Here is a 25201-nt window from a genome sequence, read left to right on the forward strand (position 1 = left end):
TTGGAAAACTTAGGTGAATGTCATCATGGTGGAACCTTTATATCACTGCTGAAACATATATGAAATAAACCTAATTCTTTAGCTTGTCATAAGTTCATCATTGCCTTGGTGAAGGTTGATTTTGAGCAGTACTTTCAAATATTAACATTTTAAATTTTTTGTTTCATTCTAACAGAAAGGTAAGTAACCAATGATTTTTTTTTCCTCTTGAGGGGTGATGCCATTTAACATCACCTAAGGCAACACAGCATGACAAGTATTTTGCTTGCAGTCTTGAGGGAGGGGTCAACTGTTGTGAAATTGCATCACAATTTTCTGTCACTAAAGCATTGGATATGCCACCAGCCTTTCAGAGCATATTAGATTTCAAAAACTTTAACTTATTCAGATACTTTTGAAGTGCCATGGCTCAAAAGAGCTAATGATAAAGTGCATAATGCCCATTGTGTTAGAAATATAGAGAAGCTGTTTGAGCATAGATACTCCTGTAGCTATATTTTTTCTGCAGAATGACTACTAGTTTTAGACTTCCTCAGAGAGAGATCAGGGAAATTTTGTAATCAATAAGGAGCAGCTTGTGTTGTGCCTTAAGGTGTGCAGTTGGCTGACCTTGCTGGTGAGCAACTTAGACCGTTGCATGCCAACTGTAGTGCAGTTTCTCATGTGTCACTGAACAACAAATCTGTTGTTCAAGACAGTGTTTTGCCAAGCAGAAATATGTCTGCAGCCTGTACGAATAAGGAAGCTTAAATGAAGCTTGCTAGCAAACAGTCCAGCAGGAGACAGGATTCTTAGCAACAAAAATAATGAGATCTGTCATTCTGTCTTAAATTGTCAAGGAGCGGTAGCAAAGCAGCTAATACATGGATGCTAATCTGGAGTACTGATTTCGGTTTGTAGTGTGTATATTCATGGTTACCTTGGATGACTTCTAATAGATCTGCAAAAGCTACTTAAGAAAAGCAAGCTGATTGTTAGTAGATTTAAATTCTCAGTGCAAGTCTACACATCCTATAGGAAACTTGAAGATTAGTGGTTTTCAATTTATTATAAAAAAAATGATAAAATTTCTGGATTCAAAGAAGGCTAGATAATAATTTTCTGGGAAGAAAACTGTATATCAGAAGTTGCTCCACAAATAACATTGTGGTGTTCACATTTTAATAATGGGACATCGTTTTGGATTTTTTTTTGTTATAAATTCTTGCAATAGCTTAATATTCCAATTAGAGAAAATTGGGGAAAGTGTCAAGGGAGAGTGAGAACGAAAATAATCCTTTAGTAAGAGTCATTCATTTGTGTAGTGTATTAAGTCTGCCTTTATCAAACAAAAATAAAAACCAAAACAAATGACCAGATTTTTAGCAAATAAACTGCATAGCAGTCGAAATATAAATTTAGAAAATTAGTACATTTACAAAGAACTTTCAAGGTTAAAGTTTAATTGAGTTGAATTAATGTAGAAGGGTGATACTTGTTTTCCTTTGTAAAAAGGGCCTATTTGTTTTATAGGCTGTATTGGGGCTTTTGTTAGTTTCTTGCTTTATTAAGCGTGCTTCAGAAGAGAAGGGTATTTTGTGGTGTAGAATGACGCTTGGAATATAGACAGTGAAGATGTCCTTTCAAGTCCTGTCTCTACTTGTTCTGGGTTTTGCACCAAGGGAAAGGGAAATAGCAGTCTTAAGGATGTTCTTTGCATGTTTTCTGGTAACGTGTTACCAGTGTCTGATGATCTCAGAAAGTTATAAAGGGATACAGGGAGGCAGCTAATGGCTGGAGCACCTCTGCAGAATCTGGTTCACAAGTAACATTAATTGCCATTGAATTCTCTGACATATCTCTCTTGTTTGGGATTAAGTGTTGCATTTGGCTCAGCTTAACCTAGTTTTTCAACTCTGACATTTGAAATGTGAAAGCTGTAAGTATTCTGGGGTGGGAATCTCTGGTTTGAGATAAGACATGAATGGTGGTTGCTGTGGCATTTGGAGGTCAGCATTGCCAAGGAAAGCTTTGTTTCTTTGTTGAGCCCTAAACCTTGTAGGAAGCACATAAATCTCATCTTGCCTCTAATGCCTTTGTGTAATTTTCCAGTTCTGCTTTTCTGTAATATTAAAAACCCTCATATTTAGCTTTCAACGGCTAGAAACTCATAGTAATTATCTGTTTAATCAGCAGAGTTTGAGGCAGAACCTCTGTGGTGTGCATATCTCCTATCTTTCTTGTTAAAACATCTATAATGATAGTGCAAACAAAGTTTTCCAAGTTAATTGAGTGTTATAATGACTCTGCAGCATTTCATTTGGCATAAGAAAAAGCTCATTTAGGCTTTGCAGGAGTTAAAATCCCAATAATGCTCATGAGAATGTTCTGTGAGCAAAGCTTGTATTAATCCTGTTCCTGACATGCTCACACATAATTTGATGTGAAACCTGAAGCACTTGTACTGAAAGATCTGCACCTGCGTTTTTAGATGTACAGAAAGCAGTACTATGGGCACAGACTGAAACCCAGTTACTAGGTAAAGGTCAAAGTGACCTTTGCATTATTAATATCAGCACAAGGGTTGTATTGAGGCAGGAAAAGTTATGATCAATGCTGTATAACCCCATAGAATAGATGTAACAGCACATGATTAATCATTGCATTTGTGGAAGATATCCCAAAGTCAGAGTGTTTTGGGTTGTTTGGTTTTTGTTTTTTTTTTTTTCAAACTCCTGAGTCAGTCATTGCTGAGTTGTTGCTGACTGAGTTCTGCTTATGTTTAACAAGTTCTGTGCAAACATTTTTTATTTGCTGGTATCTATAATTTCTTTGTATATCTTGCAGAAGAGTGCAGACTCCCTGGCTGTACATAGTTTAAAAAACAGCAAAAGTTATTAATGAGCAATGGTAAAATAATTTGAGGATGATTTGTAAAATCCGTGTCTGTGCTGTTGGTGGAAAGCATTAGCAGCGTATTTCAGAAGTATGGTTTTGTTACTTCTCAGCATAAAAATTGAGAGGGTTGATGTAGAGTTTTTAATGTAGTGAAAAAGGATAGTTCATTTCTGACCTAGCCAAATCTTAAACACAGCAAAATCCCACACCTTTTTAAAAATGCTTGCCACTGAAGCTGTTTGCATTAGCTATATCTGTTAGAGTGAGATGATGATTTCTTAAATTTCAAGGCTATTTTAGTGTATTTCTTGCTTGGTAGGAAAACGTGAGTTGCACTTTGCTGTTGGAGATGATCTCAGCTATTTTAAATGATCCTTGCAGTGTGTGGTGAATTCTGAATTTTGACCCTAGACATCATGTGTCATGTTTTGAGTGAGGTTGGCTGGGACATGTGGTTGTGCCATGGGATGTGATCATTGCCAGTCCTTAGGGACAGTGGAATTTCTTGAATATGCTAGCAAATGTAATGGTAACACGCTTGTGGCAAGGGTTTAAGGTGATGAGAGGGAATTGTAGCTGCTTATCACTGGCAGAATAAAGTAAGTTGTTTTCATAATGATGTTGCAGCAGAAGAGCAGTGTTTACTCTTGGGGAAGTGGTGTTGCCCTTGTGTAGACTTCTGTCTTCTCAACATCTTTTTCAGCAGGCAGTCCTGCAGGAAGCTCCATACCTAGTGGGTGCTGTACAGCATCTGAGGGGAGAGAGCCACATTATGTCTGTCACAGGCCTAGTCATACACAGCCCTCAGACCTTCAGGGTTTTCTTTCGTGGACCAGGATCTCTCATCTCTTCCTCATTTTTTCTTATTTTGCCTGAGATCAGGCAAGGAGGACTTGGAGTGAGTCTTACTTGGCACTCCCATTTTTTTTTTCCCCTCTACCCAAGGAAGGCCTAGACTTTTCCCATAGTGTTGCACTTGTATTTCAGTCTGCCAGAAGCTAGCATGGCTGCTGAAAGGGACACTATGCATGGATTTAAACTCCCATGATCTAGCCCCTCCCCAAAGCATATTTTCAGCCTGTGGAAGTTGATCAGTTGACCTCCCTGATTAGGTGCACACTGGTGTAGATCTGGATGGGGAGTTATGGATAGAGACCAGAGGAGACAGAAGCAGGCAGGGGCAGGATGGCTTAAGTAAGTAGGCTGGATGCCTTGCAACTGTAAGGAAGAAGAGCAGTTATCTTGCTTGTTTTCCCAGCCTCATTTCGGGGATCCAGGGGACAATTGTTTTAAGCAGTTCACCCTGGCACATTGGTGAAGTTATGATAAGTGTCTTAAAACTCAGGTGTACATGTAATGCATCATCCGGTGTCTAGGACCTATATAGCCTAAATGTACTAAAAAAGTGAATTATCTCATCCTGCAAGTGGAATACTGCAGGAGAAAGAGGAAAAAAATTGTTACCTGGTGGTAAACCAGGTGTGAGGGCTGAGAATGTCAGACTCCACTTGTGTCAGTGCAATGAAACTTGAAAAACTGCATTGCTTTTTTATGCTGTTGCTGTCGTGTCTGAAAATAGAGCTTCACATTTGTTGTCTGAAAGTCAGGTATCAAAGAGTATTTATGGAAAGTAAAAATAAGATGTTCCTGTTATTTTCATTGGTGCAAGGGTAAGCAGACCTGAGGGAAATTACCAGTTTTATAGTATGCTGTTGTTGTTAATTCTTTATTCTGTATCAGATTTTCAGTGGAAATAAGTTTAAAAGCCAAGACTGCATTTGCTTTGAGAGGATTCCCTATGTGACTTTATTGCATGAATAGGTGACAGGAAAAAAGGAATTGAAGCTCTGTGTAAATCTTAATATCCCTGTCTTTTGTCATACAGAAACCTGAGTGGTGAAACTTGCTGCTGAAAAGCAGCTTCCCAAACAAACAGCGCATGCATAGAGGCACTGGCTTCAGGAGTGTTGGAAAGAGAATTGACAGCTTCTGATGGCGAATCTTCAGCTAACTGCCATAGAAATACAATTAATTGAGGAAAAAGCTTTTTGAAAAAAGGGTTTTACTGCACCACCCTCTGTTGTATTGCACTAAATGTAACACGGTCTTATAACCTTCAACGTGTGTAATGCCAGATAGAGGGAAAATTGCGCAGATTTTACTGTTCAGGCAGCATGATTCATGCAAAATACAAAGCTGGATTTGTGTGGTTGGCAGTAGAAGCGGCTATGTAGAGGGACAGGTAAAGCATTTGCAAGTGGTAATGCTTTCATGACCTCGCTGCATCCAAAACTGAGAACTCAGAATTATTATCGCAGACCTGTTCAGCATTTTGTTGTTGTAATTCTTTGTTCCAGCTGTAGCTGGGAATGTATGAATTTCTTGTGGTCCGTTCTGGTTGTCTTGCTACATTGAATGGGTGTGTTTTTGTCATGCTGTGAAGTGTTGTCCTAACCAGTTCTAGTGACATTCTCTTTATGATTTGTACAATTGAACATGAGAGTAAGATAGTTTTAAAGTGGCATGTGTGGTAAAGCAGGTGTGGTGCATTATAGTGAGATAAAGACACTCAGAACTAGAACAAATTTTACTTGTTCATAAGTCAGAGATGTCCTTGCATAACTTGTAATGCTTGAGGAAATCCCTTTTTATAGCTTTTTAGGGTTTTTTTTTTTTTGACACAAACAGTTTTGTTTTGGTTTTACAAAAAATGGGTGCATTCCACCTGTGAATTTTAATTGGGATTTTTTTAATAGTAAATACCGCTGCAAGGTTCAATTTCTGATTTTTATATAGCCAAAGACATTCTAAGTTTTGTTTTCATTACTTCTCCACTGTTTTGAATAACTTGGTTCAAATTCCCTACTTCAGCAACCTTGTGCAACTCCCTCAGGGAGGCTGTGCTAGGTCTTACAAAAGCAGGGAGCTGACTCTGGCTCCTTGAATTGAAGTTGCCTGTTTCTTCCAGCGCAGAAGCTTTTTCTCAGGACGGACAGGTAACTTCTTCCAAGGCTCTTCCTCTTCAGGGTGCAGAATGTTTTGCTGTGCAGTTGAAGAAGTACTGGTTTGTAATTTTATATGTTGATGTGAAAATTGCTCCTCTTTTTCCTTCTGTGGCACTTAATGCCAAATAACTTTAGGGAATTGAAAAAGAAAAACGAAGGCAGTGTCTTGAACGTGCTTTTAAAGCTAGTTTAAGGCTGGTTTTGCATTCCCTGAGTAGCACAAGGTGTTGACAATGTGTAGGAATATGTACAGCCAAACAAGTTGAGTGTTCTCAGTGGGCAAGCTGGCCCAGAGATACTTTGATAGTGAAAACTGCATCTGTGTGGAAAAGGTAGTTGTTATATTTGCCTGTTCTGAGAGTCAAGAAACTTCAGAATCTGGAACCTGTCAGTAACTGGTGTATTTTGTTAAAAACTCGCTTGAAAGCCTGAAAAACTAGAATCTGATACTGAACTGGGTTTTTCTACACTATCAAGATAGTAAAATAGTAATTTTTAAAGAATGTGAACAATTCTTCATGTCTTTTCCTTGTGGGGTTTTTTTGGGGGGAGGTGGGGGAGGGCTGTGTATTTCTCAAGGCAAGAAAGAAAAATACCAGGACAGCATTGAAAAATACTTAAGTATGAAACACTGAAATGTAGGTTTTTTGTAATCTATGTTCAGATAACTATTAAACCTGTCAACACAACTGATGCAGTTTATGACTGCATTTATGACTTTTCTGTTTATGCAGAAAAGTAAAACCAGGAAATACTGTAGTATTACATAGTTGAAAAGGAACAAAAGTTCTCTGAAAGTGAGAAAATTTGCTTATTTGATCTAAGCTTTTATGAAAGCAAGTGGTATAATAGAGCATGTTGATCTTTGTTTTAGCTTTCCTGGGTTGGCATGTTGTCAGAATGAATATGGAAATAAGTAACTTCTCTTATTAATATTAGAAGATGTTTCCCCATAATTGGCAACTGATAGTCTTTTGGGTAAGATGTGTTTTTGTGGGTCTTTGGGGGTTTTTTAGCTCTTGATTTTCCTTTAGGGACCTTAAAGACATCTAATAAAGAACCATAATGAAAATTGCAGGCAGAATGTAGACTTCCATTTTCTTTTACTTTTCATTGAATAGCAAGAATAAGATTTAGAGGCTTATCTGCTGTTTCTTCTTGTTCAGGTTTTTTAACCAGCAAATAATTTCCACGATTGCTCCTTTTCTGATAGAAGGAGAAGACATGGATTACATGGGATTTTATGACAAGAGTAGTAGTAATTGTCTCCTTTATATTGAACTTCTTGAAGTAGAAAAATTTTTGATTGTGGAGGTGGTTACAGTGATTTCTGCTCTCCAAAGACTTGTATATTCACCAGAATATTGTTGTGTCCCTTCTGAATTTTTTGTTTCCTCAGTGAGGGCTGTGTGAATACATAAAGATTTTTCATACCCCTGAAATGGTGCCTTAAAAAGATTAGTCTCAAGTGAGGGTGCTGATACTTGTTACTTTCTTTATGCATTTGTGCTGTGGCTGTTGCCCTCACACAGTTGTGTTGGTGTTCTCTGCCTTTACTGGAATTTGGTTCAGAACCACTACCATGTTTTTTATAAAAATACTCTTGTGTTGATATTTGTACAGTATTGTAGCTGGAAGAAAGCTGAAATTCTGAAACCCACTCAAATCCTCTCCTAGATACTATCATGAAAGCTCCCATTCAGTTTTATAGAGGTTAAGTTGCTTAACAACAGTTTCTCGCAATATACTTAAAAATGGAGAAACTCTTATCATGGCAGTAGCTGGCCCAACCTTGATATTCTTATTTTGTCATTGGGATACAGAAGGCATTTGTAGCTCTCTGCCACCAGTTTATTCTCTATATTTTTTCTGGGTTTTTTGAAGATGCTTATGATATCTGAGGAGTGCCGAGGTGACAGAAATTAAACCTGAGGATCCCAGCAGAGTTTGGGTGTGATAGAGATGTCTTTTTGAGATCCAGCAGGGCTTTTTTCACTTCATTGTTTCAGAACAAGGTTTAACATGGGCCTCTGCTTCAGGTTAAAGCTCACAAACTTATTTTTCCTGTAATGTTTAGTAAAAGTATACTGGTGTTGATAGGCAGTTAAATGGGTCTGTGAAATTAAGATGTTTTTTATGAAAAGTAAACTTTGCAGGCAGGAAAGGGGAAAAAAAATTTTGGGCTTTGCTCTCTAAATATTGTAGCACATTTGTTACTTGATTTTTCACCCCCAGTGTCTTGCACAGGTGGTGCAGGTATAATCACCAGCCCTATCCAGAGTGGAGTGGGGGCAATGTCAGCAGCAGTTATTTTAGTGTTTCAGATGAATTATTTAAATACAGTGATGGTAGCGTGCACTGATCTTGAAATTCATAATCTGGCCTACCTTTTCATGTAATTCAAAACTGTAAAACCACACATAGCATTAACAGGAAAGTTCTTAGTCACAGACACTGTCTGTGGGCAGCTGTCTCTGCAGTCTTACTCATAGCTTTATGTTGGCTTTATTGTGGCTTCCCCATAAGCTTTTAAAATAGTTTTTTTAAGAAAGCCGGTATGTATAGGTTGTGGCTGACTTGAATAGAGGTAGCAAATATAGCTCTAGTTGTGATTATCAAGGTATTTATCTGGAAATGGTGTTTCAGTAAGGTCGGTGTATAGTGCTGTAGCACTTGAAATGTTCCCAAACTTAAAATTTGCCCCTCTGGGCTCCCAAAGAAACTTCCAAGTAAAGAAAATTTGTTTATAAGCTAGTTTTCTTGAGTTTTCTTTTTTCTTCTCTTCATTTAGAATCACAAGGACCTGGTTACAGGAGGCATGGGCTTGAATAGAAAATGAAAGAAATGCTCCTGATCTAGGTGGTAATTGATGTGCAGGAGGAAAAATAGTACGTGGTAGTTGTTCTTTGGGTTTTTAATTTTTTTTTTTAAATGCAAGAAGGATGCAACGGCCAGAAGTACCTTGTAATACATTAATGTGGTTTGGAATTTGACAGAACAGAAGCCCTTCAAATAAATAAAGTGTATGCAAACACACATATATTGAAGGATCTTTTATGAAAAATTTTGTTAGGGCAACTATCCCTTTATTCTACATGATGTATTCCAGACTGTCTTTCATTTGTAATCCAGTAGGTGTTTTCTTTAATCTTTGCAGACTTAGTCACACTTGTCAAAATAATGAGCTATTCGTGGTATAATTTTTCTCCCCAAGCTGAAGTAATCATTGCCAGAAGAAACAGTTCAGAGGGCTTTTTTCCCATAAGTTTAGACTTAGGTACTCTTAAAACCTGTTAAGGGCATAAGTTTTGTTAAGGATCTTCTGCAGTACCTGCTGTAAAGGATCACCTGTGAGGTTTGGGTTGAACAAGAGCACCTGAAGGATGTCTGCCAACCTGCAGTGCTCACACAGATGTTTAATTTCATGCTCAAGTCCTAGTTGGATTAAAGGGCTTAATTATGTCATAGCTTCTGGCAAGCTGGGAGTATTTCTTGTGTGCAGCATGGCTACAGGTGGTGTCTTGACAGGCAGGCAGTGGCAGTGTGACCAAAGGAGAATGAGCCCCTACTTGCAAACCACCCTTCACCTTAGCCCAGCTACCCTCACACTCAGCCCCATGCCTGTGGGCTTCTCTGCCGGAAGCACTGATGGTTACTGGCCCCTTCCCAAAGACCACACTGAGGAGGGATGGACTGCTTTTAGGAGCAGAGTTCTTGAGCTGAGGTGCCACAGCTTGGAAGTCCTAGCAGTTCATCTACTTCTTTCCATTTCCGTGGAGGTTCAGAGGCTGGCTGAGAAGTGGCCTGACCTCCAGCCATCTGCCACCTGTCTTTCAGTCCCCAGTGACCTCAGATCATAGTTCAGAAACATGGAGCTATTTGCTGAGACTTGAAAACCTCCATGTCAGGCTGTTTGAAGTAAGCCAGGAAAGTATACAGGTCAGCTAATTTGTTGCTAGGCTTTTCCGAGGAGTTTCACACTTTCTGTAGCTATTCATTTAGATTGCAAGTGCTTTGTTATAGTGAAAGTGCTTGTACAAGCTATAGGCTGCTGGAAGCTCTTTCTCAAGAGCGGCAAAATAGAATTTTCTTTTTCTCTTAAGGTACCTGAAGCCAAAATAGATGATTATAGTTTGCTCTGGGAGCATAAGCTGTAGGGAGGCGTGCTTGGATCTTGGTACCAATAGTGTCTGTGTTGATTGATAGCCTCTTGTGGCAAGCAGGAATTTTTGGTAAATTTTACCTATTCACTTCAATACTGAGTAGCTAAAGCCATAGAGGTGATTTGGACGTTGGTTTGTGGAGAACTTCATAACTGATCAGATGATTTACAGCTTGCCTGCCCTAGTTTGTTTTCAGCAGAATGAAAGGTGGATGGGGCCTTTTACATCAAAAGTAAGTCAGTTACATTCTGCTACTGTTTGTGAAAAGTAGCCGTTGGGAATAACATGGATGGATATAATGCATTTTCATGGTGTATCTTGTTCAGAAACAATTGTGGGGAGAATCAGACTACCTTGCCCTCTTTATATGCTAGTATTCTCCGCCTGCGAAGCAGGCACAGGCCTAGCCCTGCTAGTAGCCTCTACCCGGACCCACAGCTCCAACCACCTACACAACATCAACCTTCTACAGTGCTAAAAATTATTATTCCAACTGCAGCATTCCTACCCCTAACCTTCTTGTCCCCACTTAAACATCTATGAACTAACATTAGATTACACAGCCTGCTAATTGCCACTATCAGCCTACAGTGACTAACACCAACATACTACCCAAGCAAAGGCCTAACTCCCTGAACATCAATCAACCAAATCTCCTCCCCACTACTAGTCCTCTCATGCTGACTCCTGCCCCTCATAATCATAGCAAGCCAAAATCACTTAGAACAGGAACCTGCTGTCCGCAAACGAATCTTTGCCACAACAGTAATTCTAGCCCAACTATTCATTCTTCTAGCCTTCTCAGCCTCAGAGCTAATACTCTTCTACATCACAATTGAAGCAACCCTAATCCCCACACTCGTCCTCATCACACGATGAGGAAACCAATCAGAACGCCTAAACGCCAGCATTTGTCTCTTACTCTACACACTAGCAAGTTACTGAAAATACTGGTTTGTAAGAAAAGGGTGCTTGATGTAGCTGTTTGATGCCTTTTACTATACTGGTAGCCACAAAGCATGCACTACTGAAGATCTCTGGAAAAGACCTTGTATAGGCTCATCCTTAGACCTGCAGTATTGAGCTGCTTCTTGTAATTTTTTCTAGCCTGTTTCTTTTGAGGCTTCTGTCTTCTGAGTCATTATAATCTTCTGGGACAAGAATGAAGCCTTCAGAAGTGCGGTAGAGATTTTTTTGACAGGTGCACTTGCATCCTTAGGAGCCCCTCCTTAACTATTGACTGTAGTGAAATCTACTTCAGACCGGCAGTGACTTGTTAAAAAACACTATGCCTTCACGTGGCTCAGCCTTCTAAAAGTGCCTTGAACATCAGGAAATCCGTATGCTAAATACAATCTGATGTAACAGCGTTATGAGTCTGCATATTGGAAGCATGTTATGTAGAAGAGTCTTAGGTTAATGCTTTGTTGTGTCCAGTTGTGATTGCCTCATAGTGGCCTGCTCTTGACCTGTGATTGCAGCAAAATAAATACGAGCGTGCTGGGTTTCATTGTCAATATCCAGAGCCTCTTTCCCAAGCTGGTGTGTAATGCAGTTCTTTAATAATGGAGGAAAGTGTTGGAACTGCTTTATATGAATTTAGTAAAGGTAGTTGTTTGTGAGGCTGGCTGGTGTCTAACCTCTCTCTAGTACATCCCATACCAGCATGTGAGGGGTCCCAGACTCTTACCAGTATCGGTAGTTGCTACTGCAGTGCAAGTACTGAATAATTTTGTGCTGGGTGGATATCAGCCAGTTTGGGATAGGATAAACGAGTTCTAAAAAGGCTGATGTGTCTGCTTTTTATCAGGTCTGCTTACTATTTTTTTTTGTATTAAGTGCAGTGTCAGGATCTTGGCTCATTGGATGCAAATGTAGCAGTTCTGGTTTTTGTCAGGAATGCTCTGCCCTGGAAATGTGGAAAATAAAAGCCAAACTTTTGGGGGAGGATTTATTATAATTCCCATATCAGAACTTGCCCTTCAGGATTAATGTGGTACTGATGTCAAAGCCTGTTTCTTACCTCTTTTCAGAAAGGACGTTTTTCTGACGGCTTCCCAGCTCTGGAGTGTGCAGGAGGGTCTGAAGGGTGGCAGGTATGTACATTGAAACCAGAGGTACATCCCCACAGCAGGGGTGGCTGTGTTGGATTTGTGGTGACTCTGTTACAGGTGTCCTTGCTAGCAAAACAAATAAATGTACTTCAAGAGTACTGGGGACTTAGTGCATACTGAAAAATGTAAATCAGGATTGGATTATAAATTTGATTGATTAGATTCTTTTGCTTCCAGACCAAAATACTCAGGAAACTTACCAGGAAAGGACTTCTTTCACTCAGGAACATACTCAGTAGTTACCCGTTCTTTAGTTACCACTAAAAGGTCATTTTCAGGGTTGCACCTTCCCTGTGTTGTGTTTTGTATGTATGAAGGGGTACTGGGCTTGCTTTTGGAGATGTTTGACTCTGAAAGTGCTGCTGGACACCTAACATAGTTTTTTTTAAAGCACACATACCTGTTAATTTAGACATGCAAGTACTTTCACATGTGCCATTAGGCATTTTCAAATAACTTCAGATGACTCATTCAGTCCTATGAGCCCAAGAAAAAATGAGAAAAAAACGGAACAGTATTTTGATAGTGACAGTATGTTTAACTAGTAGGAGAAGATGAACTTCAGGAACTTTGTTTCTTTCTAGGTTTTAACTGCAGTGCTGTCACTGTCACAACCCAGGTTTAATATTTGGGAGTACCCAGTCAGGCAGATAAGGGTCTTGGAACATGCCCAGGGCAGCTCTTGAATTCCGTATTTTGGATAACTCACCATCCAGGTTAGCTCTTGTTGCTCTTTGAAGTTGAATCCTATTTCTAGAGATCTACCCATAATAATCTTAAAAATAAGAATTTTAATCTATCTTTTCTTTTTTTTTCTTTCTTTCTTTGTGTAATCTTTGCCCACAGAAAAAGAATATAGTCGTAAAAGAACAGGAATGTGAGTTTAAAAAAAGTAATGGATCTCTAGCAGTATCCCTCTGAAGATAAATTCTCTTCTTTAAGCACAAGCATTAGTCCTTTCCTGAGGATTTATCATGTAGAAACAGAAAGTATTTATCAAGTAGAAACAGAAAGTACTGATTTCTGGCCTAAAACTAGGAATTTGTTTCCTCAGTTTTTATATTTTAGCACTAGCGCACATCCTCCATCAGGCTTTGTGGTAGAGATAAAGACCACACCAAATTGTCTTTGGAATCCTCATCTAATTTGTAATCATCTAGCAACTATAAAGTATTTTGGTTAGAGTTTCAAAATGCAAATAATTCCATGCTTTATGTGCATGTTAATCGTAAAGGGCTACTGGTCTGCTAGTTTGAGGCTGTACCTTACCTCAGGAGAAGATGAATCCATATGTATTTTATAATAAAAAGATTGTATATAATGATATTTTCATGAGACTATATAAAAATGGCACTGTGCTTGAGGTTTTTAAAAGGGTGGGAACTAAAGCATCCTGTCTTTACTGGTCTGAAAGTCACAAGCTATGTAAATAAAACTCAGCTGTCAAAGGTAATTTGTACACTTCTCACTGTGTAATTTTGATTACCTGAAATACAAATACTGCTAACTTTTCCTTTCAGTTATGGAAACAAAATTGAAAAATTAAAAAAAACAAGTTTAAGCAAAATCTCGTTGAATTTCTCTGGTTTGTTTTTCAAGTATTGAGCCTTAGAATCTGTTCTAAAATAGGCATCAATAAATATTAAAGCAGGCTTGTATTCTGTTAAAGCTTCAAAAGAAAGTTATTTAGGGAGAACTTGGAATTGATGCTGACAGTTGAATACTTTTACTTCCACCCTTTTCTTCTGGTGGAAGCAATTCACTCATAAATTCGCCTGTCTTCACATATTCAGCTTTATATCTCTCATCATAGTAACTTACAAGTTACTCTTTGCAAGTTTTGCAAATGTTTTTGGGATTTTGGTTGTTTTACTTTTTTTTCATTATCTAAAAATAGTGGGGTTGACTGCCTGGCAAACCTGCCATGGTTGTTTCACTCCTGGCAGTGGGAAGGAAGGGTGTCTTGCAGTTAGTTGTTCTTTACTGTGAGATCCTCATTTTGCAGTCCCTGGACAATGAGTGATGTGACGGTGATTTTATGGAGAGCTAGGTGAAGTGTGTTTTAAAGGGCCTTCCTTTAAGGAAGATGGTCTTCTGTCTGGCAGCCTCATTGGGGGGCTGCATCCCCTGTGATCATGGAGCTGTGCATTGCTCATGCTGGGGAAGAAAAGTGGGTGATAGCATGGGTGAGAGAATAAGTACAGAGTAGATAAGGGATTGCTAGGTGTGATAAACCCTGTGAAGGAGAATAAAGTGCAGTACAAAAAGGGAGGAAAATCATGGAGGCACTTAGTATGGCTGTGGAATCATGAAGAGAGTGATGGAATTGGGCCAGAATGGCTAGATTGTCTTGGGCTTTCTGCAAGGGAGAGGCTGGATACTCTGTGATGGTAATGATTCTTTCTTGGAAATCACAAGAGTCCCAGCTATGATGCTTACTGTTTATGGTGTGTTAATAAATTCTCCTGTTTTTAACCGTCATATACAAAATAAAACTAGATCCGCTTAGCATAAAACTAGATCCACTTAGCAGTTTATGTAATACTGATCCAAACTGAGAAGTTGCATAATGCAACCAAGTGTTTGTCAGAAGAAAAAATATTTCAAAATGAGTGTTGCAAAATTGGCCATTTTCTAGCTTTGAAATCCCAGAATCTGGCTAACTTGTGTGGTATTTGCTCATACGAGGTATGCACTTGGATCCAGCAGTACTGTGCTGACTGGGGAAGGAGACACTTGGCACTGGGTTGCATTATTTATAAAAGAAACCTGGGTACTGGCAGGGTTTGTGGAATTGACATCTCTGAAAGATGAACACTTTGTGTTCACAAGTACTTCTTTGTGTGTACTTTGCCTCTGTGTCCTGAAGGATGAGAAGGATGACAGTCTCCTTCCCATGATTGGTTTTCCAACTTCGACTGCATGGCTAGGATTTTGCATTTTTCCAGAAGGTGTAGACTAAAGAGCTGCTTCTTTGATGCCCAGTGACACAGCTGATGTGAGAGATGGTTTCTGATCTTTGAAACAATCAGTATATGCCATTGCAACTTCCTGGTTAAAACTTGTACTAGTATTCCTTACTAGCAGTTATGCAGCCTGAAATTTTGCTAACAGCTTTAGATTCAAGAGAGCAGAAGGTTGTTTCCACCTATTTCTCTTCCCATGCATTACAGTTTTAATGTCAAGGGGAATGTTCACAGCTTTGAACTCCCAGCTGTGTTCTGCCAAACTGACAGGAGCTGCATTGATTGCTTCTGCAGTTGCCCTGGTTTTAGTCACCATAAGTACAAGCATCACAGAAAACTCATTTTGTGCCATTTCATCATTACACATTACATCACTGATGCAAAATTAACATCATAGTCCCTAAATTAAGGATTTATTGATGATTTACCTCAGAAAATTTAAAAACTTTTACAGAAAAGTAGGCCTGTGGTAATTTTAATCAGAATTTATTATGTAGCCAAATATTTCAGGTTTCTTTCTTCTTTACTTCTTCAATGTCCTTGTTTCCAAGCAAATTGTGGCTTATTTTTTTGTACTAGAGCTCAAAGTATTAGGAGACCTAACTTTTCAGAAATTCAAAGATCTAATCAAAGCTAGTGAGCACTGATGGAACTGAGTTAATCTGGAAATGAGGCCATTGTCTGGGCTTTTCAATTTTTTTTTTTTTTTTTTACTCTTACTTCTTGTACCAGTTGTGTTATGTAAAAAGAGGTTCATATTAGATTATGAATGACCTCTCAGTGGATGTCAGTGAAGGACTTACTCCAGATAATTTTCAGCACAGGGAAGGGAGGTGCAAGGGAGAGTAACTAAATTGAAGGCTAAATTAAAAGACAAGGTTCTGAGTGCATTTTCATCTCTATTTAAAGTTATAGAAATGAGAACAAAGTGGATCTTGCGCAATTGGGCATGTAATGCTCACGGTAGTAATTTTGTAACATGCAAAATTTTGCCCTAGATCAAGTAATGTCTGACAAGTCACATTTATTAATGTGAAAAAAGACCTTTCTTGCAATCCTGTACAATAGGAATGAAGTCACAGATTTCCATTTTGTATAGCCAAAGCAATTCTCAGTCCACACAGCAAAGCAGGCATTAAAGGATCCAGCCAGACCTTTTTTTCCTTCAAAAGATAATGTAATTTGTTTCAAGCTTCACTGTCATTTTCCATTTACTGTGGTAGGTGAGCTAGACTAGGAATGTAATGTGACTGTAGGAAAACTCAGTATTTTTCTTTACTAGGGTTTATATTTTCTAATTCTGTTTGAAAGTCCAAAAAATTTACAGGACTTCAGAAGTCTCCTCTAGAGTCATGTCTGCTGTATGGTATTGTGCGTAACTGATAGCGTTAAGGTGTCCAAGCTGTATCTTTAAAAAATAAATTAAAAAAAAAAATCAAGAGTTAACAGGGAATTGATTTTTTACATGCATTCTTTTCAGTAACAAAAGGTAGCATTAAGAAAACAAATAGCTGTGTCAAACTGCTGTTTTCCTCCTTACATTTCTCTTAAAGTAAAATAGCTAAACTGCCTGGAACTTAATAATTGAACTATTGTTCCCTTTTTAAACACTCACCTGTAAAGCTATTTGCTTGCCCCAGAATATGTCATGCCGTGTAACTCCGATGAGTGGGCACTGTTTAATGTATGGAGAGCAAAACCTGGAATTGCTTGTATATGATGATAAACAGGAAGGATGAAAGACACACAAAAAAGCCTAGTAAGCTTAACTGAAAACATTACTAAAACCCAAAATTATTTATATGATCTGCTACAAACAGCTGGATTTGATCCAAAATGCTTACCAAGACCAAAAGAAAATCAGAAAAAAATATTGTTACAGGTTCAGCTTGAGCAAGTTAGAGTCTTGTGTGGATATTTTCTTAGTAGTTAAGAGATTTATAGAAATAAATGAGATTTCTAAGTCTTTTAGTCTTGCCTGTGATTTACTAAAGCAGGTGCTAATAACATGGATGGGTATAATGGATTTTCATGGTGTGTCTTGTTCAGAAACGATTGTGGGGAGAATCAGACTACCTTGCCCTCTTTATATAGCCCCAAAGATAATAAAATACTGGTTTGTAAGAAAAAGGATGCTTGATGTAGCTGTTTGATGCCTTTTACTATACTGGTAGCCACAAAGCATGCACTGTTGAAGATCTCTGGACAGGGGAGAGAGAATTTAAGGAAGGGTTCATGGGTAGAGATAATGACTGGTAGAGGTTGCTCATCTAATATCATCATGAGCGAAGCAGGCTCTAATTAGAGATACTAATTGAAAACATTACTAGCACAATCAGAGCAGGATAATGAGAAGCAAAAAAAGCCCTTAAAAACAACTGCCACCCCTCCCTCCTTCCCAAACTCTACCTCCCTGCCCCAGTGGTGCAAGTGGACAGGGAATGGGAATGATAAACCATCAGCCATGGTTTATCCTGCTCAAGGGAGGAGTCATTCCCCAGCTGCACCGTAGGGTCCCTCCCACGGGTGACAGTTCTCCATTAACTTCTCTGATGTGAGTCCCTCCCAGGAGCAGCAGCTCTCTGTGACCTGCTGCAGTGTGAGTCCCTCCCATGGACACACAGTCCTTCCAAAACTGCCGCAGCAGTTTTGGAAGCACTGTGACTCCTTGAAGCACTGCACCCCGTGATCATGCTTTCACAGGGTGCAGTGCTTCAAGGAGAGGCTGCTGCAGCAGGGGAGCAGGGCCCCTCTCTCCACAGTTCTCTCACGGGGTCACAGCTTCCTATAGCATCCACTGCTCCAGCCTGGGGCTTCTCCATGGGCTATGGGTGGATCTCAGCATCCCCATGGACCTCCATGGGCTGCATCGGGCTGCAGGGCAATCCAACCTCTGTGCGTGGGGCACCTCCTGCCTCTCCTGCTGCACTGACCTTGGTGTCTTCGGGGCTGTTCTCTCACATGATCTCACTCTGCTCTATTCTGCTCACTGCTAAAACTGTTCCACCACTGTGTTTTGATTTCTTTTTAAGTATGTTATCACAGAGGCCTTACCACCATTTTAATTGGGCCAGCCTTGGCTAACAGCTCATCTGTCTTAGGGGCTGCCGCAGGTTGTCTCTACTGGATGTGGTGGAAGTTTCTAGCAGATTCTTCCACGAGCCACCCCTGAAGCCCACCTGCTACCAAAACCAGGCCATGCAAAATCCATACACCTTCACTTGCCCTCCTGCTGAATAACCTTTAGGTATTACAGTTGCTGTATTGTAGTGTGTCTCTTACCAGAGTCACCTGGGTGTCTCAGGCAGTGGTGCACAGTGAAAATCTAGCATCTTGTGCTGTACTGCAAAGGACATGTGTTTTTCATCACCACCCCAAGTGTACAGGCCTCAAAATCTATTTATGATCAAGTAATTGGTGAATGCACTCACTGCTTCTGGAGTCTTCACTTAAGAGTGGTTGTAGGAAGATGGGAAGAGTGGACACTTCTGCAAGATGGTGTAGAAATCAGTGAAATTTTGTTTACTAGGACAGGCCTTTCATGATCTGAGAGTAATAGTTGACTTAGAGACACAATGACTTTCATGGTGCTTTCATAGTACTAGCAGTTTCACTGTTGAAGTGTTTTCTCTCTTAATTTTTGTATGCAGTGCATTAGCTCTTCGTTTCTGTAGCTGAGTTTTTACCCCCTGCGCACTGCACACCTTGAGTGAGTTAGTAGCATTAAAGGAAAATTCACTAAAAAAAAAGACTTCTGTAAGATCCCAAGTTTGGGTGATAACAGCGGATTGTGTAACCATTCTTACTATTAATGCTGCCCTTCTCATGTTCTTTGCTCTGTGATACTAGTGTTTTTTGTTATCTTTGTTTATTGTTTGTTAGAGAGGTGCGGTTTTCTGTGACACACTGTTGAAAGAATAGACTAGAATCAAGTTTTGTGCATTAAACAGAATTGATAATTTAAAGTATTTACACTTGGAATTCTAGATTGAAACGATTGTTTTCAGTTGTTGCCCATTTGCCATGTAATGTGAGTCTTGTTTTTAAGAAAATGATTTTTACCAATTAATATATTTTGTTTCAAAATTAAGATATGCAGACAGCTGTAGAAATACTGCAACATCAGTGGTTTTTTGGCAGTATTTGGTTTGATTTCTCTTCTACTTCTTGCTTCCCTCCTCTCTCCACAGCGTCATTTATTTCTCTGGTGAAACAGAAGAATGCACTCAGTCACACTTCTCAGCAGCTCAAAAGCCTGTGGAGTGTGTGGGCAGTCTGTATGCAGCATCCTGGAAAATGTGCGTTCTCTTGAAGTGATCTGCTGAAAAGCACGTACTTGTACAGTTGTTCCAGCCTCCCTTGTTGTGTTGCTCTCAAGAGCTGAAATGCCTGGTCTCTAATAATACTCCCTGGGGTCTCCATTTCATCTGCCAAAGAAGCGCTACCTGCTGCAGTTATCCAGTGAGCCCCGAAGAGCAGGGACACTGAAGATGGCTCTGTGTGCTTTTTATGCTGTTTGGGGTTTGTTGCTAGAAGTGGCAATAGCGTTTGGTCCAGTGCCGAGGATCACTTGGGAACACAAAGGTAAGAGCAGAAATTTAAGTATTGTAACATGGGACATTGCCACATCCTCAGGGTTTCTGTGGGATTTGAAGCTCTGTGAGGCTTTAGGTTCTTTCAGCCAACTTGCTGTGAATTGGTCAGGTGTTGCTACTTTGCTCACCATATGAAGTGCTTAGGACCACAATATTCAAAAGTCATTGAGGCACTGGGTTAACTGATTTTGGTTCCTTCAAGCAGCTTTGAAAACAGCTTTTGAAACAGATGAGGAATTCCAAATTTGGCTTTTTCAGCTGAAGGATATTGCAACTGAAACTTGTTTCAGGAGAAAACCCCAGTAGGTGTATTTTATTTTAAACAAATTATTTTTACCTGGAGTCTGAATACATTAGCAAAATGCACTTCTCCGGCTAATAATCTATTTTGACACCGAGCCATCTTGAGCATTAAATAAATCAACAGACAAAGGAAAAATCAGCATTTGGCCCTCTTTTGACAGCATTTTATCGTGTCTAGATACGAAAGTCTTTCACAGAGCAGTGCTTTTTCTTGCCTTTGAAATTGCAGCATGTATTCATAATCTCCCAATACAATAATCAGAAGTCTGCAAATATAAGTAAAAAGAGAAGTAATAGAAATCAGGGGATCCCTAGCTTTTGGTTTAATAATTTAGCCTGGGTCTGAAAAGAACTTCAGAGCAAAGTCTGTAGAGTAGTTATTTGCGAATATATGCATTTTTCCCTTTTTTCTGCTCCTAATCCCCCTTTTCCCCTGTGACATGGATGCTATAAGAGATTTAGTCTTTGGGTCCTTCTTTAATGTAAGTAAGCAGCAATTGATTACTTTCCCAAATATACAATAACTGAACAAACCCAAACAAATGCATTGACTGTATAATGAAGCAATCTTAAATAAGGATGTTAAATTCTGAGCAGACATTCTGTAGGAAAAGATAGATGGAGATTAAGAATGTAGTAGGAGTAAGCAGATTATGGGATGACTGTAGGAAGTGTTTTTCCTACTGGTTAGTATAGCAGTTAGTGAGTTGCTGACACAGCCTTTCAGAAGGGGTGGCCTAGACAAGGCTGCTTAGACTCCTTGATGCTTCTCTCTTGTTGTTAAAATTTGGCAAGTTGCTGTATAGTAAGGTACTGCCGACTCACATCCAAATTAGTCAAAATAAATGGAGTTTATTTTCATTCTTGCTGTTTCTTTCTCTGTCTGCTAAAGGTTGTTGCATTTAAATGTTGAAAACCTATTTTGAATAGAGGAGGGAATTTAGTTCTGTGTAGTTGCATGAACCAGTTAATCCATTTTGGGAAAATTTTCCTGCCAAGTAAAAGATTTCAGAATTACATGCATGAGAATATTGAATATGTGCAATTACTGATAATACAATTGGATGCAGTAGTACATTGTTTTCATCTGTATTGTTAAAAGCCATGCTTAATTAATCTTGCGTCTTCATGTACAAAGCTTTCAGTTATTTTTACATTATAGTTGTACATTCAGAAAAAAAATACCCTTTTGTATTAGTCAGTTTGTGTCATCTTTCTTCAAGCCATTCTGGTCCATTCTACACACTTCCTCATTCCACTGCCTTTTCTCTCATATCTCCCTGTTTTTCTTGTCTTACTTCTATTCATCTTGATTTTTTCCCTGATGCTGTTATTTTGTGTATATGTTGTATATTTAATCTCTGGTTTTCACTTCACAGTCAGCTGCATATGGTTTGTTATTTGCTTCTGTGTCTTCTTTCTGTAATGTCAGTATGCTGAAGAGTTGTCTTAAGATGCAGAATATTTTGTAGGATTTGTTCAGGGTAGTTGCAAAGGGATGTGGTGACTGGCCTGATTTTCCGCAGTAGATTGGTATGTGGAAAGGAAAAGGTGAGGAACAGTCTGACAGTGGATGTGGAAAATACAAGTTTAGAAAAAGCAAGTAGAAAAAAAAATGAAGGAAGATGTGAGTTACAGGGATCACCACAAGAGGAAATATTAGAGCATTTGAAATAGAATGAGAAAGTTGGGACGAGTGATTTTGATGTTGGTGGAAGCTGCTGTTTCTGCTGAATCAAGCTTCTGAGGGGTCCCTTGTCTTTTACATGGGTTGTCTGAATTAACCTTCGTTGTTTTCAGGTTTTCCAACAGCTGTTTAGACAACTTAGAAAAAATTACTCATGAGCTTGACCCTAAGTGATTGTGTTTCTTCATGAGGCGCTATTTTTTTTCCATTTCAACAGAGGTCCAGCTGATACATTTTAATGAATCAAAAGTGTCAAACTATTCAACCTTGCTGTTAAGTGAAGACAAAAACATTCTATATGTAGGAGCCAGGGAAGTGATCTTTGCCTTAAACGCGGTGAATATTGCTGAGAAGCAGCACGAGGTATGCCTTTTAATACATTATCCTCCATGTAAAAATTGTACTCCAAATTTGATTTAATTTCCCGATATCAGTATCATTGCATTTTTGCATTTTAGACAAGTAGGTACCTAAAAGAGAAATTGCTCTGTATGGTCTACTCAATTATTATTTCTAGAAGATTTTACAGACTAAAAGAGAATAAAAAAGGAGAAGCTGGATATAAACAAGTAATTGGGAGTTCTCCTTGGGTATTTTCTTCTTGGCTGCAGGATGGATGAGATGGACTGTATGTATCATCCATAGCAGTAGTTCTTACATGTTTTCTTAATATCAGGAATGGGCCATTTTCTGATAATCTGAGTCAAAAAGTAATCTAAAACAGAGGCAAATCTGGGGCTTGCTCAGAGCAGGCTGTGCTGAATGTGTTGCAAAAGAAGGCCCTGTCCTTTCAGTCCCATCTTCTGTTTGGTGTCTAGGTGTGTCTGCACAGCAAGTGGTGGTGCAGACAGGTCTGATCAACTTGCTCAGAGAAGTGCTTTGAATATGTTGGTGCTGGTTTCTCAAAGTAGATTAGCCCAGGCAGAAGTCTGCTAATGTTATATTGCTTCCAGGTCCTTCCCAGGCTCCTGCTTTTCTTCCCATCAGCAACACAGGCTGACATGTAGAGGTACAGCATGGACTACCACCCAGGGTGCTTTAGAAGATGCTTATGTGATTTTTAATCCAAAGAAATGTTCATGGGTGGTGGTGGGCACTTTCACCAGCATATACAACATAATTGTAAGTTGTACTCAGTATAATGTACATTAGTCAAGTCAATTTTCTTTGATTATTTCCCCCAAGTGTTTTTTATTAGGTGTTAATGAAATAGAAAATACTTCAAATTGAAAAAATACTTTAACCAGTTAGAGTTGCATTTCCCTAATGCATATGTTAATGAAAGTTAATTAGTCATTTGTGGGGAATTATCATTATGAGCCCAAAAGATGGTGGTTTAGTTCTGATTAAGGCACATGGATTTGAAAGTGTCCCCTCCCTGGAAAAAATGGCTTTGAACCTTTGAATGCTACTTGCAGAATGTCTTTTATTTCCTCTAGATGGGGTTGCCTTTTCTTATGTGTGTTACTGCAAGATTTTCATACTTTGCTTTCACTTAAAGTGTACAATTTGCTTTTTTGTTGCATGTTTTTTGACTTAGTTACACTGGAAGGTGACAGAAGATAAAAGGACTAAATGTGCAATTAAGGGCAAATCAGAACAGGTATGTACTTTTATTGAACCTGGAGAAAGATTTTGCACGTTTTACTTCAAGAGGAGTGACATTAAAAGAAGAAAGTCTGCAACTGTTTGAAATTAAAATTTCAAAACAATCACCTAAATTTTTAAATTAACCTTGAGTGTTAGAAATTGCAGTACACTTAGTCTTTTTTTTTAAGTTCATTATTTTTCTTGTTGAATATTATTTGAATGTTTGAAGATCTGAACACACCCTAATGTGTGCTTAATGTTTTTCCATTAAGATGATAAACCAGTATTGCTGTCACTGTAGTAATTGGTAGTAACTATTGTGTTTTGTTATTGCAATAATTCCTTCACAGCATTTGATTTTACTAAGTGAATGATTAATTTTGTGTGCTTTGCTTTAGGGCATAGGGGTTTTTTATTAGGCTAGTTTATTTCTTCGCTAGCTTCGTATATGCATATTTTGTGTTACTTGGCAGGTGTTCCCCTTGTGGTGTGACTCAGCTCAGAGGGCACCCGAGCAGCCAGACCTCCTGTCAGCTTGGCAGGATCCCCTGGTTTTTCTGGGAACCACTGACTCCTTATGACTGCCCAGGCACAGGCTGGCCTGCTCGTCTTGCCTCTCTTGCCTGTTTACTTGGGGTAGTTGACTGTATGTGGATGTACCTTTCTGTTTGCATAAAACCACTTCATTTAATGGTGCAGTAAAGCAGGGATTTGCTGGGAAAGACTGATGGTCAGGCCTTTAACACAGGTTTGAAAGTAGAAGTCTGCAAGTCATCTGAGTGCAAAAAGCAGATCTGTTCTGCAGTTGGAAGGATGTGATTCTTGAACGTGCAGCCTGTTCAGTTCGCGCTCTTAAAAACCCCCAGATGCTGTGTCCCGGGCTCATAGTTTCCCTGGTTTTTTGTGGTTCATCAGCATAGGAGTGGGCTGTCTCCCTTTGACTAGCTACTTCTTTTCCTTGACTGACCACTGGTGACCCTCAGTCATTATTTGAACATGAGGTGTGACAGATATTTAAGGTGTGTTTCCTCCTTGTCTACCTCTGCAGAATAGGATCAAAGAATACTTTATGTATCAGTTGTTGCTATTAATAATACTGATACGCGGCCATGATGAATATGGGATATAAGTTTCTCTTGTGCATGAACATATACTTAGCTGACATGTGTGTGAATCTCCAAAAGTCCTCTCAAAAATTATTGGTGGCGTATAATAGACTCCATAAATATGTACTTTGATAGAGCTCTGAATCCGTTTTATTTTCTCCTGCTCCCAGTTTAGCAGCTCATGCTTACTGCTAGCCGTGCTTTTTCCTCACTTTATTTCTAACCTTCTACTAGTCCCATTTATGGTGTAGCTATGGTGTTTTGCACAGTGTAGTAATTTCAAAAGGGTCAGAGTATTAAGCCACTACTGAACTTTAATGGACAGTTCTCTCCCCCACCCATCAGCACTGTGCTTTATAATGCCAGCAGAAAGGATTCATACAGCTGTTCAAGGGCCTTTTCTGGCAGAAAGCATTCATACAGCTGTTCAAAGACCTTATCTGGCTGAAAATTGGTTTTACACTCTTCCCCCTGCTTTTTTCTCTCTATACAGTCACTGAAATACCTAATTTGTCTCATAAGAAGGAATAGTAAGGTCAGTGCTTGAACTTGCTTAAGAAGTTCATGGAACAACAAGTTAGTGGAGGGATATGGCAGTGTACCAGCAAGAATTAAGGGGTGTTACTGACAGTGTTTTTTTCTCTCTAAGTGGTTGTTCAGAGTTGTTTTACTTCATTATTATTCTGAATTTTTATTGTATTCTTTATTTATTTAAGGGTATTAGACGCTTTGCACTTAACAAACAACCTTGGCTGTCATTGTTTCATCTAGATGTACAAGGGATGACAAAGCAGT

At 39.1% G+C, this 25201-nt stretch overlaps 1 protein-coding gene across 6 annotated transcripts in view; it reads left to right on the top strand.

The window, feature by feature from the left end:
* The window catches only part of SEMA4D (semaphorin 4D), a 90542-nt gene that overhangs the window by 50836 nt on the left and 14505 nt on the right, over positions 1-25201 (top strand). For 4 of the 6 annotated variants that reach the window (XM_030236789.2, XM_030236787.2, XM_030236788.2 and 1 more), the window contains exons 2-5: positions 12079-12141; positions 19316-19709; positions 21928-22073; positions 23251-23313. In XM_030236789.2, coding sequence (XP_030092649.1) covers positions 19616-19709; positions 21928-22073; positions 23251-23313 — 303 coding nt within the window. In that variant the 5' untranslated portion in view covers positions 12079-12141; positions 19316-19615. Of the gene's footprint in view, positions 1-5831; positions 5874-12078; positions 12142-19315; positions 19710-21927; positions 22074-23250; positions 23314-25201 lie in introns of those variants that run through there. The other 2 variants (XM_018920947.3, XM_030236796.2) reach the window with 2 other exon arrangements.

Source organism: Serinus canaria, chromosome Z (genome assembly GCF_022539315.1).
Source record: "Serinus canaria isolate serCan28SL12 chromosome Z, serCan2020, whole genome shotgun sequence".
Lineage (NCBI taxonomy): Eukaryota > Metazoa > Chordata > Aves > Passeriformes > Fringillidae > Serinus > Serinus canaria.